This window comes from Lontra canadensis, unplaced genomic scaffold (assembly GCF_010015895.1).
Source record: "Lontra canadensis isolate GAN:19392208 unplaced genomic scaffold, GSC_riverotter_1.0 scaffold68, whole genome shotgun sequence".
Lineage (NCBI taxonomy): Eukaryota > Metazoa > Chordata > Mammalia > Carnivora > Mustelidae > Lontra > Lontra canadensis.
In genome coordinates, this window is record NW_022631062.1 from 5,257,369 (window position 1) to 5,284,393 (window position 27,025).

Sequence of the window (27,025 nt, forward strand, 5' to 3'; positions counted from 1 at the left end):
TTCCCCGCGATCTCAGCGCCATCAGCAAGGACCAACCGTGCGTTCTCCCTTGGGCCATCCCGCGAGGACGGAGCGGGCTCTACCAGCTTCCTGGCCACAGGGCAAACGTGGGAGGCTCCACGGATGGCGGTCGTCGTGCCGAGGGCGGGGCTGCACGGAAGGGGCCGCGCACTCACGGTCGGTCCCTGTTCAGGCCCGTGGGGAGCGCCTGTGCCATGGCGGCTCAGGGCAGCCGGGGAAGCGGACAGTTGGCCTCCGTCCTCTCTGGCTTCGTTACTTCCTGCACACAGGGGTCAAGCCTGTGTCGTGCGAGGCCTTGTAGCTCTTGACTCCTACATCCTGGTTCCCAAGTGGCTGAGTGTCCTCGGGAGGCTGACGCCCGGGCTCCCGACCTCCCTGTGAAATTTACCTAGTGAACCCCTTCCGGGATGTCCCGACCACGGAGCTCCCCTCAACAACTTACTCTCTGTGCAGGTGACACTGGAACTTGCACAGGGAGTCGAGACGGTGTTGGTCTGAACCCCCAGCGAACTGCGTCCCAAACCCAGGGACGCCTTGGGGCCAGCAAGTCCTTGTCTGCCCTCCAAACACGGGGGTGAGGACTGCACGGGACCCGGACCCCTGGGCTAAGCACTGAGGCACCAGAGCCTGAATGAAATCCCCATGTGGTCCACAGAGCACTTTCCGGGTCTCGCGCAGACGGGGCGCGCAGGACTCCAATATCCAAGCCAGTTAATGAGCCGGGAAGGCCGACACTCTCCGGTCTTTGTAGCTGGGCCCGGCGCAGTCCAAGTTGCGCAGGGAGCCCCGGCCCTCCCTGCCCGTGGGGTTTCAGCTTCACGGGTGGGTGCCACCCTCTGATGCACGCTCCGTATCACTGCTGGGACACACGACCCAGCGGACGCCTGCCCACCACCGAACCCCCGCCCCCAGGCCCGGCCAACTTCCTCATCCCTTCCTGTGCCCGCCGGGAAAAAGGTGGCTTAGGGCCTTCTCTTCCGCGCCTTCCCCGCTGCTCACTTAAAAACTAGGTCCGTGTCCGGTTATGACGACAAGAGTACAAAGGTCACCTGATCCAATGAAAGGAAACTCCTCTAGGAACACAAAGCCATGTTTAATTTTTTAAAAACAGTAAAAAGATTCATTTAAAAAAAAAATCTTTCTCCTATTCTCTTGCGAGAGAAAGAAATTATGAAGACAGCAGAAATTATTAGTGACGTTTTCTACCTATGTAATTCACCTCCGGGACTGAACATGTGCGTTCCCCGTTCGTTTCTGTCACTGGGAGACCAGGGGAGATCCTGGGGCCTTTTATGTCCGCGTGGCAAGGACGGGCCACTCTGCTCTCGGTTTCTGTAGCGCCGCCCACGAGCTGTCGAGGGGACACTGAGCCCAGCTGCAAGCTGTGATGGCGTCTTCCATGCCATCTGGTTTGGGGAATGCTTCTTGGGGTCAGAGGGCGCTGCGGTCCCGCTCTCCCGCCGGCCTCGGGGGCCCCGCGCCCCGTGAGGTGCAGGGCTCGTCTCCGAACCAGAAGGCGCTGAGCTCTGTCTCTCTCCGGCCTCAGGGCGAGCTCACGAGCCACGCGCAGGACCGACCTTTCCCACCCACACTCCTAACCACCGTTCGCAAAGCTGAAGGGAAGGGAAAAAGCGACCTCAGACCCTGCCTGTGTCTTCCTAGAATTTGTTTAAAATATGAATCACACAAAGCTCTCTATGTCTGATGGCCATTTTTAGGGTTTTAAAATTGTTTTAACATAAAAATATTTTTTTTTTCCAAAAATACTCCGGGCTCTCTCTCGTATAAGTATTTTTTTCTCCTGTAAAAAGTTCCCCTGCCCCGCCTGCTTACATAAAGCACTTAGTACGCGCCGAAAGTGCCCATGAGACCAAGATCCGAAGCAACTGTGAGAAAGGGTCAGAGAGAGAGTGAGCGAGGGGCGGGGGGTGCGGGACAGCCGTCCGTCCAAGATTCCGTCGCGGCGTCCACGAGGCGGCCCGTGCGAGGGTGGGCGGCGCACCAAGACCACACGGAGCGGGGGAGGGGCCGGGGGTGGGGGCGGGCGACGGGAAAGAAGCAACAAACCAGAAACAGTTTCCATCTCAGACCGAAGGCCCTCAGACGACAGGACTCCAGCCAATAGAAAAACCACCGGACAAGGAAGATTCTAGAAAATAGAAAGTGTTGGGATTACAAAGTCGCGCATTTCATCGGTACAAACTGGTCTTTGAACATCCTGTGTGAGAACTGTAGTGTCCAAATTGTTAGGGAAAAACCCGCCACATGGGGGAGAGTCCCCTCCCCCCCTTTTGGTTTATCACAGCATTTTTCTCGTTTTTCCTTTTTTTGGCACAGCTTTTTTTTTTTTCTTTTCCTTTCTTCCCCCCCCCTCCTTTTCTCCTCTCGGCCATCAGAGCCTGTTCTGGATGGAAACCAAACCACGCGCCGATGAGCTGGTGGCTTCGTGCTTCCCAGGCTGAGTGTTGTGGGTGGAAACCGTTCTTTCCCCCTTCGATAGGACTGTGTATGTTTCTGTCTTAAACTTCTTGATGAAGGTTACGAAAAAATAGAGACTCCCGTGGGCAGGGATGAGCTGATTTCCAAGTCCACTCTAATGCAGGTCAAGTTCTTCCAGCTTCGGAGCGGGTACACTGTGTCTGGCGAGCGCTGCGACCTCACACGTTCACTGCTGGTCCGTGAGATTTCTTTTCTGAAATAGCTTGTGTTTACTTCCGAAGATCTAAAACACACACCTAAAAGGAAACAGGAAGTGCCTGTTACTTTCACAGACAACACCGGGATGCCTTTTGAGCCCTGGGGCCAAATGTGGCCCGTCACCTGTGTTTTGTAAATAAAGTTTTACTGGCACACAGTCACAAAGATTCAGAGAACCTCGAGTAAGAGGCTAATTAATGTCTGAGCACGTGACCCACCAATCCCCAGCAAACGGCACCGCACGGAAAAGCCAGGTCAAGGGCAGGGCTGGGAACAGATGGCGGTGGACGCTTATGTAACGGGGCAGACGAGAAGCCTGAGCACACGCGCGCTGGGAGCAGTGGGGGCCCACGCTGACACTCGGAAAGCCTGTCCCCTGCTGCCCCCCTGCCTCAGAGCGGAGGTGCAGGAATGACTCAAAAAGCGAGCCATCTCATGGGACCAGGACAGGACCAGTGGGAGCCGGCAGACCTGGGGAAGGAAAGGCCATGCCTTTACCACCCCAGGGCCCAGGTCGCGGGCACCAGTATGGAACGGAGGCAGGAGCAAGTTTCTCCGCTTCAGCACCAGTGCCACGGAGGGCCAGCCACTCCCCTGCTCGGGGGGCCGTCCTGGCGCCAGAGGCGGCTTCGCAGCATCCCCCCCTCCAAAGTAGGGACAACCACAAATGCCTCAGACGTTGCCCAGTGTCCTCAGGGGGACAGAATCCCCACAGCTGAGAACCACCAATTTCCCCAAGGATGTGAACCACAGTGACACCCCAGGAAGGAGGAGGAGTCTGCCGTGCTCACACGGGACCCGCCCTGTGGGGTCCAGCCCAGAAGCTTCCTTCACCCCAGACACATTCCTTCCACACTCGCTGTGTGCCAGGCCCCCCGATCCCAGCCCCCCACCACTGCAGGCAGCTGTCCACCACCCGGCTTTTCCATTTCCCACCCTCGCCCCGCCCTGCCCACAAGCCGCAGGGGCCGCTTACAGAGCCGTCGGACGCGCTGGCGCCCACTTTGTCCCCGCGAGCGTTCCAGCAGACCTCGAAGATGCCTCCGGTGCCTCGGTAGCTGTGCACGAGACTCCCAGTCTGCAAAGCAAAGCCGCCGTTACTAGCAGGCACGCGCGATGCAGGGGCACGCCAGCACGAGCCACTGCTCCGGGCGGGACCCCGAGACGCTGGCGCACTGTGACATCACGCACAGCCAGTCCCTCGAGTTTCCAGACACACACAAGTTCCGACACTTTTCGGGGAACTTTCTGGTGGCTGCACATCCTGCCTCTCAGACCTCAGACTCCCCCTGGGAGCCTCCATGATGTACGGTGGCCCTGACCTGGCCCGGGCACGGCAGGCCGTGCGACCCTGGCGCCCCTCCCCACCTGTGACCAACGGTGCCACACAGACGGGGACACCTGTTCCTGGGAGACGGGAACCAGCAAGGGACAAGTCAATGGTGTTCCAGGTTTGTTCTGTGTTCAGAAGGGACCCATCTCATGGAGAATTAAAGTCAGCTTTAAATGTCTCAAAGAGGGCACCCGGGTGACTCAGGTCAGGGTCCCAGGGTCCTGGGATGGCACCCCACGTTGGGCTCCCCGCTCAGTTGGGAGCCTGCTTCTCCCTCTGCCCCTCCCCCCACTGTACTCTCTCTAGCTCTGTCTCTCTCTGAAGCAGAAGTCTGAGAGGGGTGCCTGTCTGGCTCAGCCAGTAGACAATATGACCGCTGACCATGGGGTCATAAGTTCAAGCTCTATGTTGGGTGGAGAGTTTAATTAAAAAAATAAATGGAGGAGCCTGGGTGCCTCAAGTCTGTTCAGCATCTGCCTCCCGCTTAGGTCATGATATCCGGGTCCTGGGATCGAGCCCCATATCGGGCTCCCCACTCAGTAGGGAGTCTGCTTCTCCCTCTCCGTCTGTCTTTCCCCACCACTTTGGCTCTCTAGCTCGCTCTCTCTTCCTCTCGTTCTTGCTCTATCAAAAAAAAAATATCTATTAGATTATTTAATAAAATCTTCACAAAAATAAAATCTCTCCAACAGTGTTGTGATTTATACAGAGGGGAGGATCGGATCTGACGAGTTTCTGACAGCAGACAGCACCTAACGACCAATGTCACTTTACAGATCCGTCCAGCAGGACTTCTGGGAAGTGTTTCATGAAGGGGCTCTGGCGTGCTGTCCCTGGGATGTGTTCTCCAGGAGGCCTATCCAAGGCTGTGAGGCTCGGCTTGGTGTCAGGCTGGGTCCACGAAGAGCCCAGTCGCCTCTCCTTCCGCAAGAGGGTGCGGCTTACATAAGGCAGTCCCTGGGAAGCCTGGGGTCTCAGTGGACCCCTGCACCCTTATGCTCGTTACCTTGGCCCATCCATCCACCACCTCCTCCTGCCCCAAGGGGGAGGGACATGGACTTGAGACACCTGAATGTCAGCCGAGCCCAAGGGAAGCAAGAGGGTAGGTCACACAAAAAGGGGAGCAAGGAAGCCATCTGATCCATCCTGAATTCCGACAAAATGGATCGCAGGCTATTTTCAAGGACTCCCACCATACACCACTGTCTCCCTTCCATTAGGAGAACCAAGAGCTGACTGCCCAAGACGGTACTCTGTACTCGGCTAGTTCCTGTCCATTCTAGTCTCTACATTCAGATCTCTGCTGTCCTCGGGTATGGCCAGAGAAACCTACAGTGGCTACATTTAATCAGGTACGGTCTCCTTTCCGTTCTGAGAACAGGACAACCCATTACCGGCCTGTGCTTTGCTGCCCAAACATAACGGTAGGAGCACAGCACACTGGCGTCCTCCACACTCCTTTGTTTGCTCCAGGAGCCACGGGATGTGGTGCGGTGCAGGGGAGGTCAGGGCTGGCCTCAGCCCAGCTGCCTGGCTCCTGGAAACCTCGGATGGGGGACGCCCCTTTACCCCCCAACCTCCGCATCCGCAGGGCCACGTCTCTGCACCTGCCCGTGCCCGAGACAAGGATGAGGCGGGTAGTGTTTGATGCCAGGAAGCTGAACACGTAGAAGATGGGGGTAACCCCTGGGGAGAAGACCCACAGCCCCCATGGGGCACAGGGCAGGTGGCCCGGAGCCAGGGGTCTGCCCGCAGAAGGAGGGCTGGCTCCACGCCGTCTTCTGAGGCAACTCATCCTTACTAAGCACCAACTTCCCCAGTTGCTGCTCCCAGCCCGGGTCCCCGGAAACACTGTTTGGGCCCTCCCTTCGGCAAGGACTGGGTCACAGGAATCGGGGGGGTTACCTGAGTATTCCAGATGTGCACGCACTTGTCAAAGGAGCCACTGGCCAGGTACTTGCCGTCGGGGCTGAAGGCCACGCTGTAGACGGGCTCCTGGTGCTTGGTGAGCGTGTGGGTGCACACGCCCCGCTCCACGTCCCACAGCCGCACCGTGGAGTCAAACGAAGCACTGCATGCGGGAGACAGCACGTCACCGCGGGGACACCTGGCGGGCTTTCCGCCTCCCTGAGACGTCTGACGGGGAGCACAAGCTCCTCCTTCAAGTTCTTATGGTCCGGAGACAACAAGCGGGCATGACTCCTCCAAAACGTGAGTCGGACGTGTTGAAAACAAGGCCACGGTTCTCAAACACACCGTTCTTCCCTTCCTTCCTCCCTCCCTTCCCTTCCGTCCCGGGCTGCTACTGGGGACACAAGCTGACACCCACATGAATTTCTCACTGCATTTCCTACCGATACGAATGATAAATAGTTTCATAGCGCAATTACCACACTTTCTAAAATGCTCTCGTAATTTGAAATGTAACATCCATTGTCAGCAACTAAAATGATACCCATCGTTTGGAAAAAGGGCAAATGGCATAAAACTCAACCCGACAGGAATGAAATAATAATCGCGTCCAAAGACGCGATCCCACTGCCGCGGGCTGCGGACCTGGGCATTTTCCACCGCGGAAGAAGAACACAGGCCACGGCTTTTCCCTGGCATTCTGTCTCTCCGCAAGTATGTTCCCCTCCTACCTGTTCACTAAAAGGACCATTTATGCTGGTCACGGGCACCGTGTAACATCGAAGTACCTTTCAGGCCATCAAAACCGATGGCGGTGTGTTCTTTCGCACACGAATAAAGGACACCGACCAGAAATAAAGGAATTAGGGTTGTCGTGTTCTTGTGGTCCTAGGCTCTCCGCGGATGTAGGACTCCCTTCCAGGACTTTCTAAGCGACGGTCCTGGGTCAAGCGCTTGCAGCAAATGAGAGTCCTCAGTGCTTGGCGAGGCTGCGCACCCCACTGCTACGTCACAAATGTGTACCTTCTCCCTGACTGCCACCCGTTGCCTATGCCCACAAGTCTCCTCCCCACCACCGCCCGAGCAAGCCCGGGGCTGCTGCAGGTCCTGGAACATCCCCGCCAAGTCTCCTCTCTCCCACACGGCTTCCGACTGTGTTCTCCAGACGCCCCGTGACCCTGGCATTAAGTCTCAGAATCTCTTCAGTTTGTCTCCTAAATGCTCCTTGGAAAACACAGCACCTAGAGTTCAACGTTCCCTCCTGCCTCTCCAGCGAGCCTCAGTTCTGGCCTGACTGGCCATGCCAGTGCTCCCAGTGCTGTGGCCCTAGGGCCTGCACTCCATGGGGCTGGTCCAGTCTGGCTGGAGCTCGGGAGCCCTGTGTCCTCGCTCCCAGTGCTCCCCTCCTGCTGCTGGAAGGGGAACCAAGTAAGCACGCCTGATGGCCACACTGAGCTCCGTTTCCTTGCTCTGTCTTAACAAGAAGCTTCACCAAAGCCCAGTGTTCGAGCCTGGACATCAGCGCCTCCTGCCAGCCTCATGGTTCAAACGATTCCTACCTCAAGTTCGGTGTCACCTCAGTGTTCCGGGCACTTAGAAAGCGAGCTCCCCGTGTCCCTTAGCTTGGAAGGACATGCGCGAATTGACCATACACGTCAGCGAAATCTCCCGTTCTCTCTGCATACGACTGGCTCTCACTGGCCCCATGGCCAGCTCCGCCCCAGTGAGCCAGGCTGCGTTTAGGAACGGCACCCGGGGCTGGGGGCTGGCGGTCCTTTACCTTGCTAGCATGATGTTGGAATTTGGGTTGCTGGTGGCGGGCCCAGTGGGACTCCACTTGATGGTGTAGATCTCTTTGCTGTGAGCCTGAAGGTCATGGACGCACGTGTCCTGCTTCATACTCCAGATCTAGGGAATGGGGGAGGGACCGTGTGAGCAAAAGCCGTCTCTCCGGCCAGGAGCCACTGGCCATCACTCACGCCGCGGGCTCCTGTGACACGGCCGCACCTGTCAGCAAGGCCACAGGGAAGGGAAGGTGTGTCAGCAGGACCCTCAACGCATCAACGGGCGTTAGCCGCAGGCCACTGATGTCCAGTTAGAAACGGGGACAGAGCACAGAGGCAGAGAGAGGGCCGGGAACAGAGTCACCCGCGGAAAAGCAGGGAACGCGAGCTCCGCATCGAGGGTGTGGGGCTGTCGCGGATCCGACACCCGCCCTCTCGGACCGCGTTACCTTTAACGTCATGTCGTCGGAGCAGGACGCCAGCAGCATTCCGGAAGGGTCCCATTTGATGGCATTGACCTCGTTCTGAAAGAGCCAAGGGTTTGAGAAGGCGTGTGCGCAGGTACCACGGCCTTCCAGCAGGGGGCAGCAGCGCCTCGCCGGCGCCGCAAGGAGCCTGCGTTGAGGCCGCGTCTCCAGGGACGCCACGGGAAACCCCGCACTTGCTGCTTTTCCCGTCAGTCTCCGGCCTCTCTCTCACTCTGCCTTCCACGTTTACATGCGAGCACAGCCAGGGGCTCCCTCACCTACGTTTCTCTAAGACGAGAACATCACTCCTAGGGAGCCCGATGAATTCACATTCAATCCACAGCAACGCAGAAAACGAGTGAGACCGCGGTTACCCTGAACTGTGAAAATCGCTTTCCCACATGCTTTCATTTTTTTTTCAAGATTTTATTTATTGTTGGGGCACTTGGATGGCTCAGTAGGTTGTGATCTGTGTGTCAAATAAATAAATATTTAAAACAAGAGATTTTTATTTACTTGACACAGAGAGATCACAAGAAGGCAGAGCAGCAGGCACACAGAGAGGGAAGCAGGCTCCCCCCTGAGCAGGGAGCCCAAGACGGGTCTCAGATCCCAGGATCCTGAGATCATGAACTGAGCCGAAGGCAGAGGACTAACTCCCTGAGCCACCCAGGCGCCCCCCCCCATACACTTTTAATACCACAGCTACCTCCTGTCTGAATCCATTTCAAGACCCCTCTCTTCGTGCTAGGGCTACAGGCGGTGGAAGGCAAAGGTTTAAGGCCTCAGACACACAGGAGGGTTTTTAATCCAGGGTGAAGACAGGATCGAGATGAACCAGGGTAACTGTTAGGAATGCACCCGCAAACAAAATCCCTGAGAGGGTGCAGGGGGCTAGAAATCCAGAGCAAACAACAAGTAAGCCAGGTGCCACAACCCAGCATGGGTAGAAAGTTCCAGCAAGCAGCTGCAGTGTGCTGCGGGGGACAGAAAGGAAAGAGCCTGCAAACAGCCTTCTCATACTGGGGACCGGATGACCCCGAGGCTGAGTTCCGCAGGACACCGGCCCAGGCCCCCCGAGGCACGGGTGTTTCTAAAGGAGCCGGCTGCGCCTCAGCATGGAGGGGGCGGTGAGGTGCCGGGCCTGGAGCGGGCCCCGTGGCGAGGACTGGTGGGAGCGAGGACTGGTGGGAGCGAGGCCGTGGGTCTCGCGGTTTTCCAGCAGCAGCACCACAGCCCATGTAGGGTCCCACTCTTGTCTTTCACCCCAGCCTGACAAGTGCCTGATTTCAGACCCACAATTAATAATTTCCCACTCTGAAGACTCTGATTTGGATAAATTTTATGGTCCTATTACTTGTTGAGGACACTAAGCTTTGAACGGCAGGACGTGGAGAAGCGACAAGGCCCTGTCTGTTCCACACAGTATGGACCGTGGACAGCCTGGGAAAAAGGGAGGAAGGACGCCCGGGAGGCCCAGGAGCAGCCTACTGGCTGGGCTAACGGAGGACGGAGCGGCTGGACTAGAGACGGGTGTGCGTACGTGTGCGCTCGCACATATGCACGAGAACACGCACGCCGGACCCCACGGAAACCCGGGGCCCAAGGAAGGCACTGCCCCAGGGACGGGCTCAGCCAGCACAGGCAGCCTCGGGGGCTCTGGCCACAGCCACTGAGGAGACCCTATGGATTCATCTCTCTGTGCCCAGGAGCGCAGAGCCGGGCCCACTGACTGTCCCCAACTAGACCCCTCGAGGGGGGGCACCAGCTCCTCCCGCAGTGGCGTTTTCTCCGCACTTCTGCAACCTAAGCCACGATTCCCAGGAGGCACCCAGGGATGGTTCACATCCAGGGATGTCCTACGCGGTCTCGGGAAGAGAAACTACATTTAGCTTGTGTCTCGTGCGAGACAGTGAGCGGCAAGAAGCCCCATTTAAAAATGTTATGGGGGTGAGTCCTATAAGGGACATCTGGAAGCTGCGAAGATGTCTACTCAAAGTTTGGAGAGAGTGTAGCGTCAGGGGAGAGAGGAAGAGACAGAAAACACGAAGAAGGGGCGTTGGTTTAGAGACCCGAGATGGTACAGGATTGCTGAGGCCTGTGCTCCGGAAGCAGGGGCCTTGGGGGGCAGACGCTGGAAGAGGGGGGTCCTGTGGAAATGAGCTCGTGCTGAGGACAGTGGTGTTTGTCGGGCAGGTCTCCCAGGAGGGCGGGGGTAGGGTGGGGTGGGGTGGGGTGGTGGTTCGGAGGCTCCAGGGATCTGGTCTGGAAAAGCGACCGGGATCCGGCTGTGCCCCTACACCGAGGAATCCGATGACCCTCGGAGCTTCCGGGATCAGGTGCGGGCATTTCCCAGCACATTTAGGCAAAGTGGCCATTAACGCTTCATACAATTTTTGTGTTCTCGGTCTCTCGTCTCTCCACTGCACATATCAGCTTCGTACGGCCCATGGGTCACGAAGCCTTTCTGAGAATGTCTGCTCGGGCGTGTAGCCGTTCTGTAAATCAGCTCTTTGCTGTGATCCCCGCAGTCTCCCACCTGCTGCTGAACCCCCTTCCCGAGAAGATTTCCCTTCAGACCTCATACTCCTCCGTTCTCACATGTCCACGGGGCTGTTTGTTAAGGAGACTGTTTCCCCTTCCCTGCCAGCGCTCCCCATCCGCTCGCCCATCACAGGCACTGTTTTCACAGCAGCCCCTTTAAAACGTCCTCTCGGCAGCGTCGAGCCCCTGCCTCGTGTCAGGGTCGGTCCTGGGGCTGCTGCCTGCCCACAGCGGGGTGAATCCAGCCGCCAGCAGTGCCACAAGGCAGCCTCTCGGGAAGCGGGGACCCGTCGCCAGGAGTCGCACTCACCGTGTGTCCCTGGAAGGTTTTGACCGGGCGGTCGCAGCCGAGTCTGCAGACGTGAATGCACATGTCGGTGCTGCAGGAGGCGAAGGTCGTGTTGTTTTGCCAGTCCACGTCCAGAGCGGGTGCTGCGGGGCAGGAGACAGGGCGACACCTGCGCTGACCACGGGGGCGCACCGCTCAGCTGACCGAAAACCACCCGCAGCGGCGTCAAGAAGCCTCGGCTGCTAACACGATACGAGAACGTGCCCAGAGCGCAAAGAGCCCCCGTGCACGTCCGGGACACCGGGCAGATGGCTCTGGGAGGCGGCACGAGAGCTGCCGGGCCCTGTGGCCTCCAGAGTCTGGACCCCCACCACGGGGAGAAAGGGTTCCGGAGAACGTCACTGCCTGCCCTTAGCCCTTGCTGCTTCCAGAAATACCCCTGTGGTGGGCTGATGGGATTTGTTGTAGATGAGAAGAAGAGACAGGAGATCAAAAACGTTTCCTAGCCTATGTTCACGATGCCCTGATTTTTCAAAATCTCCTGCAACCCATTAATGCAGCCCACGATTCCCAGCACGCGACCTGGGCAGGCACAGCATTAGGAAGGAACCGATCCCGCTTGCTCCGAGGAAGGAGGCCCCGAGCCGGACGGAGAGCTGAGGCCGCAGCGGCGCTTGCCGACAACAGCGCACCCGCGCTTCCCGAATTCCTGGGCCGCCCGCTGCATTCAGGCAGTGGCAACCCACGCCCGTGGGAACGGGACGAACGGGGGGCGGGGGCAGTCCTGGGAGTGTCCAGCACATGCTCGTAAAGATGAGCGCCCGCTAACCCTTGCCGTCCAGAGAGGGGACCCTCTGTCCGGGTGGCTGGTCCCCCTGTGAGTGGGCCCCTGCCGCCAGGACCCCCGGGGCTCCTGGGACGATCTCACCATTCAGCATGGGTAAGTGCCGGGCAACAAGGCGCAGCCAGTCTGGGGTCCGCGTGCCCTCCGCCCCCACAAGGGCCAGTGCGGTTCAGCAGCCGACCTACTCCAGGCACAACCTGGCGTCTTGGCTTTTTTTAAGTCAAATTCCGAAACATGACTGTTGGTGCCCCTCCCCCAGTGGCTGTATTTTCTGGCTCACAGGACAGGAGCGTAACAGAAAGCTGATGCCCGGACAACGTGGGCGGGGGAGGGGCGTGGGGGGGGCTGGGCCCTTTCATCACACGGGGGACTCTGAGCGACCACGGCCACCGTCAGATCTAGAACCTGCCATGGCCACCAAGAGTGCCCTCCTGCCGCTTTGCACTCACAGCACGCCCTCCCCGCCCCACCCCTACAGTGTGGCTGCACACAGGTGTTCTGCGAGTTCATCACCCCAAGAAGGGAGTGTGAGGTGGACTCACAGCAGGTGAGCTCTGCACACCGGCCCACGTCCCTCAGCCGCACGCCGGTGAGCCCCACCCAGCCGAGCGTGCTACCAGCCGTCTACTGGTAACGGTCCCTTCTGACGGCTCAGCGGTCGTCCACCGTGAGGCTCCAAGCTAACGCTTCCTGCGGGGGGTGACGCACGGCGGCCCCACTGGGTGCTCAGGGGGAAAACCTAACAAGGCAAAGCAATTTCTCGGGTCAACCACCAAATCCGAACTTCCTGAACGCTGACGCAGGGTCCTCAGCAGCCTGAACTTGCTGTGTTGTGCTCTGAAAAGGAGCACACCTCCTTTTTTCTTCCATCTTACCATCTTGAACAGTCTCTAGCACTCTCCCTGACACTGCGGGATGGGGGGGAGAGCAAACGACACCTGCATCTAACTGAACCGGCACTGGGGCCCGTACCCCATGACAGTGAGAACTTTGGGTGAGGAGGTCTCTCGCCACATAAGAAACACATGGGTGGTGTTCCTGGGCCGGCGGGAGAGAACTGGCCCTTCCAGGAAGTCTTCAAAATGCTCTGGGAAATGTTACGTTCTGCTGAAAAACCATAAAGATTTATTATTTTGGGGGGAAGGGCAGAGGGAGCGAGGGAACATGCTGGCAGACTCCGTGCTGAACGTAGAGCCCGACGTGGGGCCTGATCTCACGACCCTGGGGTCAGGGCCTGAGCCAAAATCAAGAGTCGGATGCTTTACCACAGAGCCAGCCAGGCGCCCCGTACATCAGTTCTCGGAGGTGTGAGGGGAATCCTACTGATGTTCACCGGGGGCCCGAGTTTCCCCTGGACGGTGGAATCCAGAGCTGGAGTCAGGTATTCCCTCCAAGCACACGGGTCAGCAGCCCTGCTCTCCTACAACCCTGAGCCCGTTACCGTGTCCCCCCCCAGACAACAGAAGACGGGACATGCTCGGCATTTATGCCAGCACAGCGCCAGGCCCCCGTGAAGGACACGGGCACTCGCTACCTGCTCTGCCCTCGGGAGTAGAAGTAGGACCTGGCGACACACCCCGACGCAGGCAGACTGGCTTGCCAGAGGTGGGCTTGTAGGGACACTGGCTTCTTAAAGAGAAGGGATTTCCTGCTGGGGCGCCGGGCATGCTCTGGAACTAGACCGCAGAAATGGTTCACGAGTAGCAGATTTCACGGACGGTACCGGTCACGTGACCTGCACCCCCTCCCTCGCCCCGCACCCCGTAGGCTGGAGTTCCAGGCTGCCTGCGTCTGGAGCCAACCTACGCCCGGGGAGAACGTACATTCTGAATCCATTCAGCCACTTGCGCGTCATGACGGGGTTAGATTGTGGCCACACTGACAGCAGCGTGCACCGGCACCCTGGGGGTAAACCCGGTGTGGACCCCGGGCTATGAGGACCCATGGGAGGGACGTGCTAGGTCTGCGAGAGGCAGGGTGTCCGCTGCAACCCCGGGGCCCCCCGATCGGAGAAAGCGCGGCTGAGGCACCGCGGGCAGTCGCGGGAGGCCGGTGTCCGTGCGTCGGAACCCGGTCCTCCCTCACGGAGGCTTTGGCTCCGTCGGCTCCCTGGACGCCCCTCGCTGGGCACGGAGATGGGCGTTGCCGGGAGGCAGACCAGCGCCAGCACGCCAGGCTCCCCGTCAAGATGCCCGGAGAGAACAGTAAACACTCCCTCCGCACACCGCGATTCCCTCCGCACACCGCGATTCCCTCAAAACGGTGGGAACAGACACTTCCTGTCGAAGGAAGGGGCGTCCACTCCCTTTGTCCAGCCTGAGCCGGTCTTCCCAACGGTCTCTTTCTTCTGGGAGGGGGTGGTCTGTCCTTGTCTCGAGAGGCCACGTCGAACAGTTAGACTGTGCTACACACGGTGTGAACCAACTAGAACTCTCTAGACCCCTAGCGGCCCTGTGCAGCCTGCTAGGAGCCGACACGCGAAGACAGCGTGAAGTTCTGAGCAGGGGTGACACATCTCTGCGGGGCGGACAGACCGCCACGGGCCTGACGCTGTCGCCGTGGGAGCGCCCACGGGCAAGGCTGGCCCTTGGCCCGAGACTGGGAATGTGGACTCGGGGGGTTTCTCACTACTGCCTAAAGGGCAAGAATGCTGTTCTGTGCCTAAACTGGGCAAACAGTGGGGTGTATGTGGAACCCCTGCTTCCCCTCCGGGAGTCTGCCATTAGGACACAGGCCAGGCAGGGCTGCCTATAGGGCCCGCCCCAACGACCAGCCTCAGGTACAGAGTCCTCGTGGCTTTTCCTGGTAGCTGACCCTCCGTGTGTTGTCATAACATGTTTCTGGGGGGCATGAGATGGGCACTGACTGATTCGGCAAGAAGAGGACCCTCGGGAGCCCTGGCGGTCCCCACCCCCACACCGCACCTCTGGCCTGCAGCTTCTGCTTTGTGTCCTTCTGTGCTGATCCATCAGCCCCAAGGACGGTGTTCTTCTCAGTCCGGGGAGCCCTCCCCGGGAGCCTCCGAGCCCGGGCACGGCCGCAGGGAAGCCCAACGCAGCACCCGCCTCGGGACAGCAGGAGGAAGGCGTCCACACGGGCTCTGCGGTGGGTTCACTGCCGTGTGTTTTACCTTCCAAGCGAGCGGCACGGGTCGAGGGCACTGTACCTCGCAGGGCTTCAAAGCAAGGCCTCCCGGGAAACGTACCTTCTTCTTCCCAGCTACACTCCACGGACGTCTTCCTGCCACCTTTCACGATTACTTTATTGGACATTTCTAGGTCTACGAATTACTACTTTTGAATTGAAGAAAGAAAGAAAAGAAGAAAAGGAAAGAAAGGAAGAAAGAATCCCACAGAAACTCACCGGAATGAAAAGGAAACTGTTGCTTGGCTTCTCCTGTGTGGGCATCCCAAATGATGGTTGTCTGTGCTCCGCAAACAAAAAGACAGAAGTCAGGAACTATTCTTCACAGAAAGATTTCTCTAGAAAGAGCTAACATACAAGGAAAGACTGGGAACATCCCCCCTCCTTTCTAAATCAGCACTGACCACGAGAGACAATGTGAGCCACAAAAGTTATTTTTAATTTTCTCAAAATTACATTAATGAAAAATAGAAAAAGGGGCGTCTGGGCGCCTCGGTTGCTTAAGCGTCTGACTCTTAGTGTCTGCTCAGGTCATGATCTTGGGCTCTGCACTCAGTAGGGAACCTGTCTGAAGATTCTCTCTCTCCCTCTGCCCCTCCCCTCATATATACATGCTCTTGCCCCTCTCCCCGCAAATAAATAAATCTCTTTTTAAAAAGATTTTATTTATTTATTTGACAGAGAGAGAGAGAGATCACAAGTCGGCAGAGACGCAGGCAGAGAGAGGGGGGGGAAGCAGGTTCCCTGCTGAGCAGAGAGCCCGATGCGGGACTTGATTCAAGGACCCTGGAATCATGACCTGAGCCGAAGGCAGAGGCTTTAACCTACTGAGCCACCCAGGCTCCCCCAAATAAGTAAGTCTTGAAAGGAAAAAGAAATCATTAAAATTGATTTTAACAGTTTAGTTCAGTGTGGCCAAAACACCGTTCCAACAGAGAATCGGTACGTGAACGTTAGTGAGCTAACTGGCGTCCTGTCTCTGGTCTAGATTGTTGGGATCCAGTGTGTGCTTTATGCTACACAGTCCGATGGTTACATTTCACAAACCCAACAGCCGTGTGTGCTGGTGACTAGTTTTGGAAAACTGCTCGACTGGTGGGGTTCTCTCTCCCCGCCAACACGGAGTCCTGCTGAAAAACCTGCAACAAAGCACCTCAAGACAGCTTTCTAGCACTTTCCAAACGCAGGCCTAGAGGAAACGTCGACTGTGATACCGGCCCTGACCATCAGCCCCATGACGTGGACACAACATACACCACAGCAGTGTGTCACGCCGGACTCGGCCAGCGACTCGCCACTCTACAGAGATGGAGAAAAAACAATCTCCACCTTGCAAAGCGAAGTAAATCCTGAAGCCTTAGGAACTCACTGATGGCAGAAAGACAGGGAAGTGACGAGACACAGCTCAGTGACCACCACCAGAATTAGGTCTTTTTTTTTTTTTTTTTTTTTCCAAGATTGTGAGAGAGAGCGTGAGAGAGAGGGAGAAGCGGCCTCGCCACTGAGCAGGGAGCCCGATACGGGGCTCGATCCCAGGACCTGAGCTGAAGGCAGACGCTTAACGACCCGAGTGTCCATGGACAAGTGAGTGAGCGCGGGTGTCTGTGAAGCGGGGCGGCCGGCATGGGGGCCGCCGCCGCCGCTCAGGAGCTCCAAAGGGGCCACCATGTACAGTGACGTGCTGGAGAAGGGCCAGCGATCGTCTGCACGATCACTTCAACAACACAGTCAGCAGTGGGACCAGCCACGCACCCGACAACCGTGTGTGTGTGTGTCTGTGTGTCACCCGAACTAGGCCACCTCACAGACAATCGGATGGGAGTTCCAAGGAGAACAGTGAGTGTTTCAAGCACGACCCTCAGCTTGTTTCAGCAGTAGCCATAAGGAGACCAGGTGTGAAAGAAAAGTTTCCTGGCTTAGAGAGCAAGCGACAGAACGACGGTGCTCTTCGCGGACCTAGAGGGCTACCCCCGGTCTGGGGTCGGCACACGCGGTCTGTCACTGGCCGGGGAGTGCAGACTGCAGCCCAGCCCGTGGCCGTGTGGACAAGTGGCGGCTACTACTGTCCATTCACGGCAGCCCCCGGAGGCGCACCCAACAGCGTCACCAGGTTTCCCAACGATTCTGACGTCAGCAGGAAAACGTGAAGCCCTCCGGAGGCCACACGCCAGTCCGGTCCTCAGACCCGGTCGACCGCTGCAGGAACACGAAGCACTTCTGTTCCCCTTTGGCTTTGTTTCTTGCGAATACTTTTCCAAAACGAGAACTTCCAGCCCCTGCTGAGTCCCGGGAATGACGCACCCATTCCGTCCACGGTCTTGGGGAGTCCTGATTCCTGGCTCCTGGCAATTGAGGAAGCAGGCCCAGAGAGCAAGGCCCACACTCAGGCCAGATGACGCCTACACCTGCTGACTTCCTCACCCGCCCACGGCTTCTGGAGGCCCCTGACTGCTCACGGCCACTCGGACCTGATCCCGTCACATCCAGCAGGGAGCCCTGCCCAGGCCCCGTGTCTGTACCGAGTGTGCCCTGTCGTGGGTGGGCCCGCTTTCCTCCAGCTCTCAGAGAAGCCTGCAGCCCACGACGGGAAGTCACAACTCATCGAATTAGGGAAAAAGAAGCCAGGCGAGAGAAAACGGTGTTTCCAAAACTGCTCAGTGGGGGAAAGGTTTCTGTCCCGGGCGTCCCACGCCACTTTGCTTCTCAAGCACTGGATACGGCCAACTGGGGGATGTCCTCTTTCCGTCACTGGAGGACGTATCTCAAAGCAAGCGAGGAGGGGCCGTGCACAGAGGTCTGTGGAACAGCGTGATGCGTGCAGAGTCCGTGTTATCAATGAACAGTGGAACCCAAACCACACAAACCAACCTGAAAGCAGCTCTTCTGCCTTACTAAGGAGAAGCAGAAGGCCTCAGAATTAAACACAAAAACAAAAAAACCCAGGATGTTATTCAGAGATTAAAAATACATCAGCAGCTACGGATCAGAAAGACTGTCTTTAAACCGATTTTGAGCCAATACTCACTTTGTCTACACCAGCACTCAAAATGTAATTCCCCTTTTTGTTCCATTTCAAGGCGAAGATGGGGCCTTTATGTTGCCCTAAGGTGCTGGCCAGGTTGCCTGTGAGGTAAAGGAACAACAAACAGGTAGACGTCAAGGTCACGGCCTGCTCGCGTCCGGTTACACCGCACGGCCCGTCTTCTCCCAGCACGCGACGAGGCACGGCTTACCGTCTTCGGTCCATATTCTCGCAAAGCCATCGTAGGAACCCGTGGCCAACAGCGTCCCGTCACTCTGTGGGCCAGAAACACACATGCCGCACAGCTCAGTACACGCAAAGCCGGCCTCTCCCTCTGCCCCGGGGCTAGAGCCGTCTTGCACCCACCACTGGCTGCCCGTGACGACTAGCGGCCCCCTGGGACGACCTCAGCCCACACGGCTCTGGCCGGACACCGCACGGTATCCTAATGGCAGACAGGGGAGCGAGGAAAAGGCACTGCGACCCATCCGCCCGGTGAAATCCCTCCACGCACCACACGGAGAGGCCCAGGGAGACGTGGCGAGACTGGAGGAAGCTGTCGGAAACGCGTGTGCACACACGGCGGTTTGGGATGCAGGGAGAACCACAGAAGTTCCAGAGAGCTGTGGGCTTCCCGCATGTAGATGCGTGGGATGCCCAGGGCAGGAGCATCGAGCTAGACAGTCCCCCTTCCCGGGCTGCACGGCACCTCTCGCCAGCAGAGCGGGCTCGCCTGGGAACCCGCAGGCTCACTGCGCCCAGGGAGGCCCGCTGAGCACCCAGCTCGCTTCTGCCCAGTGCAGCCTCGCGAGACGCTCTCGGCAACGTGCGAGCAGCCCCGGGGGCGGGGCTCGCAGGCAGCATGGCCCGCGGCCCCGTGTTCACGCCCCGCGGAGCCCCGCTGAGACAGGGCCCAGGTCGGAGCCATGGACGCATTCACGCAGCAGCAAGTGCTTACGTTCCAGTCCAGCGACGTCACATCTTTGTTGCTCGGGACATCGTGTCCTCCTTCCCGTATGCAGTGCCGCAGCACGAGCTGTGTGGAGCCCCCGTTGCTGTTCTCGTTAAGGTTCCATATTCTCGCCGTCGAGTCTCCGGATCTGTAGGAGGAGAACGCACAGCACTCAGCTTCCGGTTCGGGCCCCGACAGCGCCTGCCAGACGGGGCTGCCTGAGCCCGGTTATCTCTGGCATGTGGCTCTGTGTCTTCCTAATCCCGCTCACTGGCTGGCTTTTTTGCCTCATCATTTTTGTTGCTCGTTGTTATTTTAATTGTTTTTTCTCCAGTAGGCTCCACGCCCAGCGTGGCTTCGAACTCACACCCCTGGGGTCAAGCGTCACCAGTGCTACTGACGGAGCCAGCCGGTGCCCCTCCGCAATTTCAAACATCTTTGCGCTGCTCCCCGCCCCGTGGAGGACACAGGACGCAGCAAGGACTTCCTCACGACCTGGGAAGGAGCGCAGCACCGAGGGCCCAAGGATGTGCTCTGCCGCCAACGAGAGGGGAGCACGCACTCCAGAAAGGAGAGAACAGCCCCAGCCCCGGGGCACCCCCGTCCCAGCATCCTTACCCTGAAGCGAGGAGATCACTGACAGGGTTCCAGGCACAGATGAACACCTCCGACTCGTGGCCCCGAAGGACTGTGGCTTTGTTGGGCGGGATCTCAACATCCCCGTCTATTTCCATTGGTTTCGAATGATTATCTGTCACAGGAAACAAGAAAAGGCACGTGGCTAACCGGTATAGAAAAGAAATTTCCCGGCATTCTTGGGGCACTTGAGTGTTAGAGACTCCTTCTTTTTATTATTTTATTTTATTTTACTTTATTTAAATTCAATTAGTCAACGGAGAGTACATTACCAGTCTCAAGCGTGCTCAATAAAGTATCAGTGGTGTGGAACGCCCAGTGCCCCTCTCATCGCGTGCCCTCCTTAATGCCCATCCCCCCACCAGCTCCCTTTCCACCATCCTCAGTTTGTCTCTGAGAGTTAAGGGACTCTCATGGTTTTTCTCCCTCACCAACGACTTCCCATTCAGTGTTCCCTCCCTCCCTCTATGATCCTCTGCACAGTTTCTTATAGTCCACGTGAGTGAGACCGGGTAATTGTCCCGCGCTGACAGACACACCTTCTTTCTACTACGTAACATGACCTCTGACAGCCTGTAACGGTATCACGACTTCTGTGTAATTCAGTAAATGTATTACGTTTCTTTATTTCACAGTCTCCAAACCTGACAGACAAAAATTAAGTTACTCTGCATAACTCGGGCCACACTGAGGTCTAACGGACACCACCACGAGACTGGGGAGAGATGGGTCAAGCCCGAAGGCTGCTGTTCTCCAGAAGGGATGAGACATTTTATCCGTGAGCACCTGTTTGAGGGATCACCTCTTTATCTGTGATGCTCCCACTGGGAAAGACCAGCACCTTTCCAGAGCGCCCACCACCCTGCACCGCCTGCCGGCAAACCACCTCGGGTTCTTGGGACTGAAGTGGTGGGGTTTTTTTTCCTGGTTGGAGCCACCTCTGTATCAGACCAGAGCTGCCAGGCCTTCTATCCCAACAAGCCCGGCCTAGAGGACTCCTGCGTTCTGGGTTCTGAATGACCAGGAAGGCCCGGTGACCGTGGAGACAAGCATGCTAAACGCCCCCTCAAAAGCACTGTCCTGGAAGGCGGCTGTTTTTCTCCCATGTGGCAGGACACAGAAGATTCTTGAAGGTCAGGAAGAATGGTCACTTGCAACACCACAGTCTGGCCTCAGCCTGCCTTGCAGCCAGATGACGGCAAATGGTAGGTTGCCCCGGCTTCAGGAAACAAAGGGAAAGTGAGGACGATGTGCCCGGCAGGAGGGCCAGCGGGGCCCCAAGTGTGCTCCCTGGAGACTGACAGGCCAGCCACAGGCAGGCACCCATGAAGTGGAGGCTGTGGAGTGGCCAGCGAGCTCTAAAGCGGGTACCTGTCTCTGTGCAGCTATGTCCTGTGAGAGACTGTTTTCTTTTTTTAAGGAAGCTCCTTGCCCAGCATGGAGCCCAGCGCAGGGCGTGAACTCACAGTCCTGGGATCACAAGTCAGATGGCTAAACGACGGAGGCACCCAGGTGCCCCAACCATTAACAGCCACCCCCCAACCCACCGTCCCACTAGATTTTTCTCAAGATTTAAAAGAAATCCATACGATTTAAAAGCTTGCAAAATTTCTATCTTGGCAAACATACAGACTTCTTGAAGCTCACCAATTAGAAATTCATTTCAGTGACGGAAGACTAACAAAACAATAACCCTTCGTTTCCTCCAGCTTCGTTCCTGAGAACCCGAGGACTGCATCCCTCCTGAGGGGACAGGCTCTAAGTGACCTGCGGCACGAGCCATGTGCTGTCTTCTTCCTGCCCTGCCCCGCAGTTCGGGACCTGCGTCCCAGTGAGGATGGGGCGCTACAGGTGGGAAGTCCTTCCACTTCTGTGCTAGACTCATGGCCTTAAGTCGTCCTGCTTGTTCCCATGTGCGCTACAGCTGCTCTGGGCTCTCCTTCTGATGCCTGGTGTGATTCTGTAGCTCACGGGAATCCGTCACCCTGTGACCGTGGCCGGGAACCTGCCACAGGGCTCGACTGCAAGCGGCAGCTGCCTCTGAGACAGGGGCCAGCGAGGCACAGGTGTGCAAGCCACACGTGCACACACAGAACATGCACATACACACAGCTGCGTGACACACACGTACTGCGTGGACACAAAGCTGCGTGACACACACATACTGCATGCGCACACACACGTACTGCGTGGACACACACCTGCGTGACACCCACGTACTGCACGTGCACACACACACGTACTGCGTGGACACACAGCGGCGTGACACACACGTACTGCGTGGACACAGCGGCGTAACACACGTACTGCACGTGCACACACACACGTACTGCGTGGACACACAGCGGCGTGACACACACGTACTGCACATGCACACACACGTACTGCGTGGACACACAGCGGCGTGACACACACGTACTGCACGTGCACACACATGTACTGCGTGGACACACAGCGGTGTGACACACACGTACTGCGTGGACACACAGCAGCGTAACACACGTACTGCACGTGCACACACACACGTACTGCGTGGACACACAGCGGCGTGACACACACGTACTGCACATGCACACACATGTACTGCGTGGACACACAGCGGTGTGACACACACGTACTGCGTGGACACACAGCGGCGTGACACACACGTACTGCAAGTGCACACACACGTACTGCATGGACACAGAGCATGGACACATATTGCATGTGCACACACACACACAACACACGGGCATGCTCTGAACTCAGACCCCGAAGCGTTCTTCGAGTTTACAAGCCACGTACCAGAGTAGAGTCAGGCACTCCGATCGGCCGTGTCCTTTAGGGCAACCACCCAACAGAGACAAGTGCCTGGCCTTTTGAGAGGACCCCACAGGGCCACACCCGCTGTCTAGGGCCCACTGCCCTCTCTAGAACCATGAACTTGACTAGCACAGCAAATGTTGGCCCGACACGCTCAACACGGAAGGCTGGACAGAGGACCGGGGCCTCCACAAACGAAACCGTCCCATGTCAAACTAATCACATGGCGCTTCTCGCTGTCACACAGAACAAGTTCTCCGAGCTACATGACCTTCTAGAATCGAGGATGTGTGCACCAAGACCGTTACGTCTAAGGATTTCCATGAGAACAGAGCCTGTGCAGCTCTTCCGAGCCCACACGACACCAACACCAGGACTGAGAGCTGCACCAGCAGAGCTGGGAGAGCCCGCGACCCCCTCAGACTCGGGAGAGAAATTGCCAGAAGCTCACGCCTGCCCAGAGCCCCACACGTACTTATTGTGTGTGCTCCGTTCTCCTCGCCGTTCACGGTGGCCTCTCCGTTCTTTGGTGGGTGCTGCTGGGCCACGGCCGCCGGGGCTGCCGTGGCCGCTGTCGTCGCCGCTGCCGCCGCTGCTGCCGCCGCCGCACTGGCCTGCTGCTGCTGGGCAAGCTTCTCCCGGAAAGCCTGCTGCCGCGTCTGCACCACGTCTGGCATCACAGCGTCGATCAGGGACAGGGACTCTATGGGGCGGCCGTCAAACACCGTGCCATCCTGGGGAGCGAGACAGAGAGGGCAGCCATCAGCCCCTCGTGCTCCGGCCCAGCATGGTGGGACCCAGAGCAGTGCCCAGGGAGTCCCCGGGCGGGTGAGGTGCAGGGGGAGAGGGTGACTGGGGACATGGCATAACCTCGTACGGGGCACAGGCCGCCCGGCTGCGAGGGATCATCCGGCCCCCACAAGTGGAGAAGCCGTGCCCGGACACCATGGTGAGCACAGGAAGTCTGTAAACAGCCACCCTCTTCTGAGGGACAGGCAGCTCTCTGGGAGCCTCCAGCCCGAATCAGGGATTTCGGCACCATTCGGGTTGGATCCCTAGTACACCTGTCCATCGGACTTGGGGAAATATTCATCTGCGGTCACCGGGCTGAGAGTGTTGACTAAAGATAGCTGCGGTACTCGGGCGACAGCAGTGTCTAGTTCCCACACATGTTTTTTCAACTTGTTTTGATTCCTGGGCTATCTGCAATGAAAAAATCCCCATACCCACTTAAAAACCCAGGAGGCCGTTTTCGCCTTTGAAATTGCTCCAAATATTAGAGTCGGACAAGAAGTCGGTGCTTCTGGGTTGTGGCTGCTGAAAGTGCGAATATGTTTTTGCATATTCTGAACTCCGATGACCTCGGAAATCAGGAAGAAAAGAACCACCTGAGTTTCCGCTAGACGCGATCGAAAGGACACTTGGCGCCAGCTGACGTCTGCCCACCATACAATCGTACGATGTTACCTCTGAAAACGGTAGGACACTTGGGAACAGGAAAACGAGGAAAGACTAGAAAACGTCTAAACAAGGAGCCGGTCACCCCGTCAGCCACCCTCACACTTCAGTTCTGGTCACGGCGTGGCCGACATCGACCAAGCGGTCAGTATGCTTCCGTGTCACCTGCTTCGGAGTCACAGCTCAAATGCACAAAGACTTGGTAAAAAGTAGGAACTACCCAGGGTAATGAAAACACCTCGTAATGTAAACTCTGAAAGCAGGCTGTCCCACGGTTCAGCGACCGCAAGCCCAAGTCACCGACGCCTTTTTCTTTCCCTCCCGGCACGCCGGAATGTGGAACGAAGGAAGAGAAGCCACCAGGGCTTCCCGACACACTGAAGACATGGAAACTGGTGGGCAAAGACATCTAGTTGCAGCCTCGCATGATCTGAGAGCTCACTGGGGGGGGGGTCTCTGGGGTCACACGCTCCTAGCCCCAAAAAACTCCTTTTTGTGGGAAAAAGAGACCAGTCGGGGCCTCTAGGGGCTAGTCGAACACCACCTCTGGACACCCATTCTGGGGAGGAAGGAGGAGAGGGCCACGGTCAGGGAAGAATGTGTGCAGGACAGATAGAAATTCGGGGGTTTCCAAAGATGTGGGTTTCTGGAAATGGATGGATGAACACAGGTGACGGAGTACAGGACTTATTACTTTTGTCCTTTTGAAAAGCTAAAGAGAAAGCAGAGTAAGACAGGCTTGTAAGGAGGAAGTCCATTCAAGAAGAGGGAGTGGGGAAGGGATCCAGGGGACCGGCCACGGGTGGCGTGGCCATGGCTGGTTTCCAAGCTGTCCCACGGTCCCCAGGCTCTGCGGGCTGGGGTCAGGCCACCGCCCTGCGCCCGGGAGCGCACGTACCTCATTGATGCTGATCTCGGCCTCCACATACTGCAGTCCCTTCTGCAGGATGGAGATGAGGGCAGCCGGTGGCACCAGCGTCCCGTTGATGTTGGACTGGCTGATGTGGCTCTCGATACCGAACGTGAATGCCGAGTGGGAAAAACCTGCAGCCAGAGAGAGCAAGGAGCAAAGGTTTTCGTGAGGCCTGAAATGAAGGGTTGCGGGAGGCGCAGCCATGGAGATCCAGAGGTGGCCCCACTGATCGCAGATGCTCCTGATTAGCCGGGGGAGGGGGGGGGGGCTGGGGGCCGCAGGCGTGGCTGCAGGATGCCCAGCTCCGGGTGTGGGGTGAAGCGAAGATAATGGGCAGGGGGACGGGAAGAAACACAGGGGCCCGATGCCCGTGTGCAGGGGACGAAGACACAGCTTTGGAGGCTGAACCGTTTTGGTGTTATTAAGAGCAAAATGCAGCACAGTGTGCCCTGCAGAAATGTTTCTTTACTTTTTGCTGTTTTGTTTTTTGAGTATTTTCTGTATTTGACAGAAAGAGAAAGAGAGCACAAGCGTAGGGGGAACGTCAGAGGGAGAAGCAGACTCTCCGCCGAGCAGGGAACCTGACACGGGGCTCGATCTCAGGACCCCGGGGTCTTGACCTGAGCTGAAGGCAGGCGCTTTACCGACGGCACTACCCAAGTGCCCCGGGGGAAATGTTTCTGTTGCAAAAATGCAACTCTGGGCTTTCTCCCTGTGTTGCCATTACTCCTTCCAGGGCTCCCTGCTTCGGTCTCCGAGTGCCCCCTGCCCAGCTGGAGTGCACACCTTTCTGGGCGCCTTGCTGTGGCCGGGCTCGTAGCGGTCACGGCAGGCGGGGGCCAAAGCACCACGAGACCTAACACCCGAAGAAAAACAGACCATTCTGGACCCACTGGGTGGCTTGAGTCGTTGTATCTAATAATCGGTAACTTTCCCTGTTTCTGGGGTGCTGGCTCTTCCTCCTCCTGCCCTCTGCACTCATACGAAACAATGCCTACTTCAAGGAAGGAAGGCGGCAGCACAGGGCAGGGCGGAGGAGGTGCCGGGGACCCATGTGGGGTCCGAGGGTGATCAGGAACCAGCAGTGGCTGCCACTTCCTCAAGCAGAGTCGGGGGGGGGGGGCATCCTACAGCTGGGGCTCCTGGCTGCTGCAGGCCTGCGCTGCAAGGTGGCAGCCCAGTCTGCTGGGAGTACTGTCCCCTTGGTCCGTCTGGGGCGGCCTGGGAGCCAGGGAGCTGGGCAGCCTTGTGGGGTGCTGGCCTTGTGAGTAACTGGGACCCCTATGCTTGGCTCCTGGCTAGAGGTGGAGTGAGGCAAAAGGCACTCCCCTTGGCTTGTGCAGGGGGTCTCTGGGATCCCGCTCTCCAGGGGTCTCCTCAGCAAGCACCTCCCCATCACAACTGGCTCATCTTACATGCTGGTGGGCTGCAGGGGGTTCCCCGGGGTGTCCCCCCGCCAGCCTCCAATGCCTCTTGCACGGCCTCCCACAGTCACGCGGCTAGCACCCCACCTTCAGAACCAGACCGACAGGGGCATCGCGTGGGTCCCACCTTCCAGCTGATTCCACATGGGCTCTCTGCCCTCCCCGAGCAAAACACAGCCAGCCGTTGCAATAAACGCCGTGCTCAGCAGATGGGAATGTTCCTCCGTGAAAGGAGCTTTCTGGGCTTGCATTCTCCTCTCGTCTCCTCCGTCGACTTCCTGCTCCTCCGCAGCCCGCCCATCCATCCCCCAGCGAATGGTTCTAAGAACTACAGAAAACACGTCCTCTCTTTCTTTCCTCGATTCCTGGGCCAGCCATGGTGACCGGCAGGCTTGGCTGCACGGCGGCCGCGGACTCCCTCACCAGACCACACGTGCAACGACCAGTGCACGCCCGCCCTCCGAGGGGCAGAAGCTAAGGCCCTATACTCCCGCCTCCCCCTGCCTTCAACCTTGCCCTCCAGCTCCTGCCTTTCCCCACCCCTCAGGCCAAGATGGAACCAGCAGCCCCTGCTGACCAGTGACTCTTCCCGGGGCCCATGCCGTGCCAGAAGTCTCATCACCAAGGTTTCCCCGGTCAGGTTTCCAGCGCGGTGCAGATGTGGAAAACCCCAGGTCAGGGGGGAGCAGGACCCTTGAGACCCTGGCCTGACTCCCCGTTGCCTGGAATTGTCCCCACTGCTCAGGGCCACAGTGATGTTCTCCTATTAGGAGCTACGAATTCA

At 57.8% G+C, this 27,025-nt stretch overlaps 1 protein-coding gene across 2 annotated transcripts in view; it reads right to left on the reverse strand.

The window, feature by feature from the left end:
* Window positions 1-2,168: 2,168 nt before the first annotated feature.
* The window catches only part of TBL1X (transducin beta like 1 X-linked), a 202,228-nt gene continuing 177,371 nt past the window's right edge, over window positions 2,169-27,025 (reverse strand). For both annotated transcript variants that reach the window (XM_032880225.1, XM_032880224.1), the window contains exons 5-17: window positions 24,803-24,948; window positions 22,922-23,180; window positions 19,627-19,759; window positions 19,015-19,156; window positions 18,268-18,331; window positions 18,060-18,157; window positions 15,254-15,314; window positions 11,068-11,189; window positions 8,196-8,270; window positions 7,743-7,870; window positions 5,957-6,122; window positions 3,695-3,796; window positions 2,169-2,756 (exon numbers count right to left, since the gene is read on the reverse strand). In XM_032880225.1, coding sequence (XP_032736116.1) covers window positions 2,730-2,756; window positions 3,695-3,796; window positions 5,957-6,122; window positions 7,743-7,870; window positions 8,196-8,270; window positions 11,068-11,189; window positions 15,254-15,314; window positions 18,060-18,157; window positions 18,268-18,331; window positions 19,015-19,156; window positions 19,627-19,759; window positions 22,922-23,180; window positions 24,803-24,948 — 1,523 coding nt within the window. In that variant the 3' untranslated portion in view covers window positions 2,169-2,729. The remainder of the gene's footprint in view (window positions 2,757-3,694; window positions 3,797-5,956; window positions 6,123-7,742; window positions 7,871-8,195; window positions 8,271-11,067; window positions 11,190-15,253; window positions 15,315-18,059; window positions 18,158-18,267; window positions 18,332-19,014; window positions 19,157-19,626; window positions 19,760-22,921; window positions 23,181-24,802; window positions 24,949-27,025) is intronic.